This window comes from Fundulus heteroclitus, chromosome 1, assembly GCF_011125445.2.
Source record: "Fundulus heteroclitus isolate FHET01 chromosome 1, MU-UCD_Fhet_4.1, whole genome shotgun sequence".
Taxonomy (NCBI): domain Eukaryota; kingdom Metazoa; phylum Chordata; class Actinopteri; order Cyprinodontiformes; family Fundulidae; genus Fundulus; species Fundulus heteroclitus.
In genome coordinates this window covers 20,059,883-20,069,214 of record NC_046361.1, presented here as the reverse complement: position 1 = coordinate 20,069,214, position 9,332 = coordinate 20,059,883, and the positions used below count along the sequence as shown (strand labels likewise).

Sequence of the window (9,332 nt, the reverse complement as noted above, 5' to 3'; positions counted from 1 at the left end):
AAAATGCAACAGCGCGTCTTTTCACACAGTCTCACAGGCATGAGCACATCTCTCCTGTTCTGGCTGCTCATCACAGGCTCCCTGTGAGCTACAGAATTGATTATAAAATAAATTCATATACTTGTTTTTAAATGCTCAAACGACCTTGCTCCACACTATCTCCCAGACTTGCTTCAACCGTATCAGACCTTTACGGTCTCTGAGGTCAGCTGGTCAGCTGCTCCTCGCTCCAAGGCGGAGGCTGAATCTCAGAGGTGATAGGGTTTTTGCAGTTGCAGCTCCTATGTAGTGGAACAGGTTACCACTGCATGTTAGGCGGGCACCTTTACTGTCTCCTTTTAAAGAATTTTAAAGACTTACCTTTTTTCCTTGGCCGTCAACATGGCTTGAATTGTTTGTTTTTCCCTCATGAGTCAGCTGTGTACCTTGTTTTTATGTCTGTTTTATTTATTATTATTATTTGTGTTATTTCCACTTTGGTTAACAATCAGTTTGTTTTTTTAAAGTGTGCTTTATACATAAATTGGATTTGGCAAAATGGTGGTGCTGATTCAGTATATTTACATAGACCTGTGTTTTACATGAAGTTTGAATAGTTCTGAGGTTACAGCCGTCCAATTTAATTTTGGCCTGCTTCATCCATTCCAAAATCTGCTTTGTATCTTTGTGATCACTGTCCTGTGTGAACAGCCAATTATGTCCAAGGTTAAACAATCTAGTGGTTCATTTGAGCTGAATTCGAGGAATGTGGAGGTAGTCCAGCACCACAATGCACCTGTGCAACTGGGAACAGAACAGCACCATTCTTCTGGCCACTGTATAAAAAAATAGCTCAATCTTTGTCATCTATGACCATTAAACTTTTGTCCAGGTGTTTGGCTCATCTATGTGGGGCAGATGCAAATTCCATCATGCTTGAAGATATCAATTAAGTAGCAGCAATTTCTTTCATGGTCAGCACAGCCCCAGTCCATGGTGTCCATGTGACGTTGAATGTTTATTCTTGTTGGGTGTCCAAACAGAAGAATTATCCAAATTAATGGATAAAGCTAGCCAATTAATCTTCTGAAATTGCCTCAATCAACTTTCATTTTCATTGGTTTTTAATTTCATTCATAAAAAAACAAAAACAAACAACAATCCTTGAAAAAAGCTAAATAAAAAAGCAATTAGGAATGAAAAAGAGCAAAAGGAAGTATACATTTATATTGTTTGCTCCTTCTTACTAATAAAAATAGAAATCACCAACTCAGAGGTGCATTGGTAAAAACAGAGAAAACTAAAAACACCAAGACACATAACAAAACATCATCTCATTATAAAATTTCATCATAATAATTTTTTAATTTCTGAACTGAAATGTTTTGTACACTTAACATTCCTCTGCCTGTAATCACAAATAATCCCAAGACTAAAAGTTGCTCTTAGTGACGTAATTTTAGGAAAAATCTTATAATTTCCCGACTTCCACGATTTTTTTAAAAGAAATTTTAAAAGCTATTCACAAAGCATCTTAGGCCTTAAGAGAGCTCCTAAATTGACAAAGTTTAGGAGTAGTGAGGAGGACTTTTAGCAAGCCTAGAAGTGTCTTAACCAGGAAAGATGGTGGAAACAGAGAGAGCTGATTGGATGATCCACCATATAAACAGTGGAGGAAATGAACACATAAACTTCTTTAATACAACTATTAATATCTAGATAACATAAACGTAAAAGGGGGAGATTAATTAGTTTTGACAGCCCGACGGGTTAAACGCATGACTAACGTAATTTTATTGAAGATAAATAAATAACAGGAGAAGTATTGAATAATCATAAATAGAAATTGGAAAAATTTACAAAGAACATAGTATAGAGGGATTTTTATAATATTTACAGAAATGCTCTTAATAATAAACATTTTAGAAGGAATGAAAAAAGTCGCAGAAAAAATTAAAAAAAAAAAAAACATATATATATATATATATATATATATATTCTACTCTAGACAGGATAAAGGAGGTGATACAGTATTTTCTGTATTGTACATGATGTCAGTAGCCTAAATGGTCATCCAAAAGTTTGCTTGTGTGATGCCTTTTGCTCTCTGGGTTCTGATTGCTGCACAGCGCTCTTCTCACTTTCCAGGCAGGTGCATTGATCTGTGCTTCAAAGAAAGTAACTCTCATTCACACTCTAAAATATTTGATTGTGTATTGTAAAAGGTAGCCCAGGGAGAAGGCCATGAGTCAGGACAGAGACCATGCTGGAACACTGAAAGGGAGAGCCTGCAGACAGCGACAGAGCAGGGGATCGATTCTTTGGTTGATTTATTTATTAAATATTTATTTTCAGATATTATTTGACTTTTGCATTATTTGCATACTTAAACGAAGCAGGGATACATCATGCCATTTTTCTTTATCCTAATTAATTTTGCACATCTATTACATTTGACAAATTGTTTAATGTTGTGTCACTTTCTATGTTCATGCCAATAAATTAAACTGTGAGGCATACAACCCTGTTTCGTCACTCCCGTTCTGGATCGCCTGATGATCAATAATTTGCTTACGGGATTTTTTTTTTAACAAAACATAAATGTTCAGTTTTCCTTTGGTACCTTATGATCTGGCTACTTGTCCTGTAGATGTCAAAGGTTCATTGTGTCAAATCAACCAAAGATTGGGTGCTAAAACTTTAGATTTTAATTTAAAGAACTAAAGTTGGTCACGTGGTGCTACACTGTTGCTGATTATGTGGTTCCTTAGCCACTGGAGAGGTGGGAGTGGATGATCAATCACTCAATAGGCTTCTGAAAAATGTCCACCTCACTTCTGAGAGGATGGTTACACCCTTGCTGCAGAGTATTTTGTGTTGAAAACACCACAGCGTGTTCGGAAAGACCTGAACGTGTGCTGTGATGTGGAATACACATCATTTAGCCTGCGGCATGGCGGGACCTTGTGCGTTGAACAAGAGCCGTCGGACCCACCCTCTCTGAGGGGCCTCTGAGGATGCTTGTGAATACAGGCACTGGTCTCTTCTATCTTGTCTCTACATGTGATTCTTTGTCTCAATTATCCATTTCTCTGTTCACCCACAAAACCAATAAACAGAAATGGATTCTCGTTATTATTTCAGAGTGGTCCAATATCCAGAAGCTTCTTAATGGCCAAAAGCTTTTGGTCGAGATGCACTTTTAGCAAATGCTAGGGTGTGCGTACACATTCTTGAACCAGTGAGTAAAGGACAAAATTGATGGTAAATTAAAAAATAAAACACCTATTTATTTAGTAAAATAAATTTAAGTGTTAGGGCGTATCCTTATTCCAGCTTGCAAAAAGAAAATTTGACACTGTGAAAGCTCGTGTGAAAGAGACCCAATATTTTTGGCTGTGGAGTGTATATTGGCTCCAAATTAATCCATTATTACCTTAGAGTAATAAATGATTTGTCCCTTGTTAATAAATCAGCATTAAACAAAACATTGCTCACTGCTATACTCAGAACAATTACAGAAAACTGAATGTTTTTGCAGTTTATTAAAAATGTTTTCTCAAAGTCCCACTGCCTATAATACAGCCGTTTGAATCAAATATAAGCATTGAAAGCCTGTTGTGATATTTATACCCAATGAAGTTTAGTAGACTGAATGTGATTTAGCTTACCTCATAAGACATATGTAAACTACCTTTAGCATGTGTTTTGTTTGAAACAACGCAAGATCTCTTTCGTGGATGACAAAGAAAACAATGCCTTTCCAAGATGTGAACATGTGAGAAGAATCAAGAACTTCACAACCATATTCTCAACACAAACCTGTAGTTGTACAAGCATGTTTATTTAAAATGCTGCAACATATTTAAAAAAAAGTAATTACTGTTAAATAGTTGCAGATGTTTGAAGACACTGAAACCAATTTAAAGCAGAACTCTTGCCTCTTAAATTAAACATAAGTGCATTTTACAAAACAAACAGAGGGGAAGTTTGCCATTTAAAAAAACCATCTTGGAAAATAGGCATTTTGAGTTTTTCTTCTTGTGTTATTATAAATCACGTTTTTTTGTTTTTTTTTTACATAAACTGACATCAGCAAAACAAAAACAGAGAGTCAGAGAGGGAAACAGGTTGTAAGACATCAGCACATCCCATTACAGTCATTTAAGTCAGGGAACAACAACATTTTCATTTGATCAGAATTGTCCATGCAGAACAGAACAGCAAAGCACAGCACTGGATGTTGTTATGGATGTCTGTGCATGTCTGTATCCAACAGTCACATCCCGTCACTCTCTGCAGGGATTTCACGTTGGAAACTGGGTGGAGAGAGAGGTTCTTCAACGTGGCTGCCAACTCATTGCCTAGTTTCGTTCTTTCAGACTCACAGCTTGCTTTGATCACTAGTGAGGTGGCAACCATGTTTGCCTACTCCAGGTCTGGCATCTCTGCAAGAGACAAAAAAAAAAAAAAAATCCCAATCATTACAATAAGTGAAATAGAAAAAGTGAAACTTGTATAGATTCAGGACACCGAGTGAAATATTTCATGCATTTAATGTGATTGTGGCAAACAGCTAATAATAAACCCAAACTTTGTTTCTCATATTATGTAGGACCAGTAAATAAAAAGAATTGGAAGTAAGATGGTCAACTGGACAGCTGTCCGACACAAAAGTCATCCACACCCTCCCAAAGTGTTTAAGCCACAAAAGGTGAAGAAGCTTGCTGTATCCATGCATAAAAATGGAAAGTTCAGTGGAAGGAAAAACTGTGGTGGAAATAGGTGCACACGCACCAGGGATAGCTGCAGCCTTAAGAAAACAGTCAAGCTTGTTTTAACAGTTTGGGGGAAATTCACTAAGTGTGGACTGCAGCTGGAGACATTGATTCAAGAACCTCCAAACACAACCATCACATTCCTTATGTTAAGCCACTTCTGGCTTACCAGACTCCTACCAGACTCCTATTCAAGCTAAGGAGAAACGGCACTCGATTGCTGCTCAGTGGTGCAAACCTGTTTTTAAATGAAAACAGGTTTTTTCCCATTTCATCTTTAAATCAAGGTTTCAAAAGTCTATAGTCAGAGTGGAGAGGAACAAATCCAAGCTGTTTGAGGTCCAGTGTGAAGTTTCCAGTCAGTGACAGTTAGGGGACCCAAGCCAGTAGATGACAAGGTTCCTCAGTGTTTTATCAAATCCAAAATCAGTTTAGCTGTTTATCAACAAGCTTTATAGACATACTGATTTCATTTTACAGCAGGACTTGGCACTAGGGCGGGGCAATATATCAAAGTTTTAAAAAAAGAGACATAACACTATATAGTGACTATTCTCTGTGTTTTTCGCAATTTAGCAGCTTCACTTGAAAGCAGCAGTCTACTGTTACTTTCTCAAGACAGCAGCTCCAGCGGCGTGAGGAATCCCTATTCCCTCAGCACACAGTCTCACAAACAGCTGCTGTGGGTTTCTCTACTACCTGAAAGCCCTGCATACAGTCAGAGAGAAGACCTGCTCTGTTTTCACATTGCAAATTATAATGCAGAGCTGCTGCTGATGATTCCACCCTGGATTACAAAGATGAATATAAATATAATAAACATAGATTACTATGTTTTTGGTAATATTAGATGTACATAGTCTGGATTCAAGCAATGTATAAATTTTTATTTAGCTGCACTTACAGTTATTTAAACCTGCGTTTCGTACGTTGGGTCAAAATTGGGCTGTTTACATGGTTATAATATGACAAAATAAATTTCAAACACTTAATATTAAAATGTACAGACTACAGCATGATTTTTTATGAAGTCGTACTTACTTTCATCATCGCTGTCTGCAGACTCATGCTGAAACACAGAACAAACAAGAATGATTATGAAAACGTGGCTGTACCTGGTATACTTCACCTAAATCCTCACAAAATATGTTAAACCAGCTCTGCAGTTTAGTAAACAGCAGTGTAAAAGCAAAATCACAAGTCACTATAAGGAACAAAAAGCATACCTCTTCTGCACCATCTAAATCGGGTAAATCATCTCCACCCATGCTGTTCATCATCTGGAGAAAAAGAACAGGAGAGTGAACATGCAAGTTTACCTGAACACTTTAGCACTTTAAGATGTGAGGATCTTCAACCTAATTACCTCTGAGAATTTGTCAAAACTTGACAAGTCCTCCTCTGAGTCATCTTCCCAGTCTTTCCAGTTATTGAAATCCACACTCAGCCAGTTGCACTAGGAGATAGGGCAGAATTTTAACCAGAAACTATATGACATGAAAATTAGCTTTGCCTGCAGTTTTCTTTTAATGATGACCACTTGTTATTGTTAAATAGCATTTTGTATAGTCAGTTTCGCATAAGAAAGATTTTTTTTGACCAAAACAGGTTGTATAAAGTCTAGGTCTTCCATAAGACTTAGACTGACTAAATAGATCAATGAATGAATGACTGGCTTAGTCAGTGCAGGGTAAACATACAAAACGATTAATATCCTTAAAACTCAATCACATATAAAGGCACAATAAAACTTGGTGATATAAGGATGAAATAAAAAAAAAATACAGAAAATAAATGAAAAACCTAAGAGAAATGCTTAAGTTTAAGTCTATGTAGCAACATTTAAAAAGCAATGAAACTGCATATCTAACTGTCCCCATTTTACCGTCAGAGCGATTTAGCTCGGCAGCATTAGATTTCTTGCACTTTTTAACCAACGTTAAGCGCTAAACCCCTGAAGACAGAACAATATATTACCAAGGGATAATCCCTTTTTTTCTTATAAGTTGGTTCATGAAAAGTAGATGTTAGTGCTCCAATATAGAGCTGATTGAAGATTTAAGGTACAAGTTGAAAACAACAAATCTACGCAACTTAATATTTGAAAATGTGATTTCCGTCACTGGTCTGCATTTTTACATTTCATAACATTTGCATTGGACAACTACAAACACTGAAAACCATCACTGATACATTGCAACACCCCTGACCCTAGATGTGTTACATGAACCAATACATGTACCTGTTTAAGAGAAAAAAGGGATTCTAATAGAGCTTATTTGACAATGAACAACTTTACTTCAAGAAAAAAAAATAACTACTTCTAAGTTATGATTACCTTTGCTTTGTCTTTGGTAAGTCGTGGCCATGATTTCCCAGGCTCTGCTTTTCGTAAACAACACAGGACAGATCTGTCAGTGCGTCTGTGTTTGGATTCCTGTAAGTTACATAGATGGGTAATTTATCACCAGCTCCTAAGAAGTAAAACTCATCCTAAAAAAAAAAACTTTAACTGGGTCTGCAGATGTAAACTTACTTTGGGGTCAATATCCCCAAAAAGCTCGACTTCATTGTGGTATTTGGTATTCTCTGTTCCACTGCTGCAGCTGTAAAATGAGAGCACAAGAGGTCACCATGCATGCCAGTGGACATGGTTTCCCTTCCTTTTGGACCACTCATGATGACTGGATTTCACAAAAAATAATCACATTTTCACACAGATTCAAATGTTGTTGTTTTTTTTTAACCACACATCACGCTCTAAGCACAACTTACCTAAACTCAAATTTTGACTTGTCGAATTTCACTTTTACTTCGCTGCTGTCTTCCACACAGAAGTCTACAAAAACAGAGTCTCGTCTGTCATACCATTTTGCTGTGGCAGCATGCCTGTTGACAAAGGGAAAGATGGAATTAATGACAGAAGATTTACTTTTATATTAGCTTAACGTAAACCCGCCTGTTTCCTACCATGGTTATTCTGATCTGACGGGCCACATGCATAGGGTCATTAGATCATGTTGACAGTTCATATTACAGAAAGGAAACCTATCCTTATCATGTGATCATATATTTAGAACCCTAACCAGGACAAGACTGTCATCAGTATTATACAGAGATTGTACCCACGAAAGATAATTCAGCAACCACATAATAAGGAGGCAAAGTAGGTGTTATTTTACATGAAATTGGTGTAATGTAGTTTTTGAATGAAAACTGAAAGCACACACATTGACAAATATCTGTTCTGACTTACAGTGATCCGTGAATGGGGACTGGTGTTACCAAAGCGAAACCCTCAGCCCATGACACCATGCCTCCTCGGAGCTAACTTTAACCTAGTCATGTTAGTTGACTTTAGCCTGACAGCTAACGTTAACCGAACTAGAATATGGGGCACAGACAACGTAAGCTATCGTTAAAAGTTACGGAGGAGTTCTAAAATGTTATGTTAAACAACCACTTCTCTGTAGGTAGCTTTAATAATACGTGCTGTTTTTCAGTCCTCCAGCAATGAATGTAACTGCACAGCTGATGCTAACTCGTGTGCTAGCTAAGTGAGCTAATGTTAGCTAGTTGATCCGCATTACAGCACTTCCAAGACTTGGCGCTTATTAGCAGCAAGCGACTGCCGATACACATTTAAAACGAGACTTACATCTTTACAGTATAGCAGGTAAACTTCTTCTTCGGAGCACGGGATATTAAACAGTGTTATGTGGCAAAAAGCCGGGCAAATGTGATGACTGACAACTAAACAGTTAACTCTGAGGTTTACAACCGTAGCGCTAAGCTCCCTTCAAGCATCGCGTGTTTTCAGTGCTATCTCGAGAGGTCGTTACCCGCCCGCTTGGAGCGTGGGCACGCTGAGATAATTCTAGAAGCAGTGTGACGCAGCAGCGCAACAGCGCCGTCTGCTGCGTGGCCCAATAAATGTACCTCATGAGAAAGTCAAACGACTTTCTGAAAAGTGACGAAAAACAAAGACATTTTGTTTTATTTATTTATTTATTTATGACACAACACGCATATAAAATAGACACTGAAAGGGACAACAATCATAGAGCTTATGTATGTAGCGTCCACCGAAATACCAAAACAGGCAAATAAATAAATGCATTAATTGTCAAACAAAATGTCCAGTATCTAGTATGAACATAATAGGAATCCAAAATAATTAAAAATGAACAACAAATAGTGATATTCAACAAATTAGAATATGCGTTTCGATTATGGAGGATTGTACCTTTAAAAAACAAACAAACAAACAAACAAACAAACCAAAAAACAAAAAAAAAAAAAAAAAAAAAAACAAGCTTTACACATGTATTAAAATACTTTAGTAAGCCCACATTTCTGTATTAAAAATTATTTTTTAAATCGGCTGATGAAATATTTAAATGTTAAATGTCATACCTGTAAATAGAAAATAGCTAATTATGTAATTAACAGAAATAAAAGCTTAACAAACATTGTGTAGTTTTAAGTAAGTGAATTGAGTTAGTGAAATAATATATCTATATGTATCTATCTATCTATCTATCTATCTATCTATCTATCTATCTATCTATCTAT

General features: G+C 36.7%; 1 protein-coding gene across 1 annotated transcript; it reads right to left on the bottom strand.

The window, feature by feature from the left end:
* Nucleotides 1-3,801: 3,801 nt before the first annotated feature.
* Nucleotides 3,802-8,591, bottom strand: ptges3a (prostaglandin E synthase 3a (cytosolic)). Its single transcript, XM_012866514.3, has 8 exons — nucleotides 8,416-8,591; nucleotides 7,533-7,646; nucleotides 7,294-7,363; nucleotides 7,096-7,194; nucleotides 6,124-6,213; nucleotides 5,984-6,037; nucleotides 5,799-5,826; nucleotides 3,802-4,427 (listed from the first exon to the last, which is right to left on the bottom strand). Coding segments are annotated over exons 1-8 (477 nt in total). The 5' UTR covers nucleotides 8,418-8,591; the 3' UTR covers nucleotides 3,802-4,407.
* Between the last annotated feature and the right edge of the window lie 741 nt (nucleotides 8,592-9,332).

What these genes read in the sequence shown, in the direction of transcription:
- ptges3a (XM_012866514.3), bottom strand. An exon ending in TTACCAAAGACAAAGCAAAG is followed by an intron (nt 6,214 to 7,095) that starts GTAATCATAACT and finishes CCTATCTCCTAG; the next exon opens with TGCAACTGGCTGAGTGTGGA. An exon ending in TGCAGACAGCGATGATGAAA is followed by an intron (nt 4,428 to 5,798) that starts GTAAGTACGACT and finishes TGTCTCTTGCAG; the next exon opens with AGATGCCAGACCTGGAGTAG.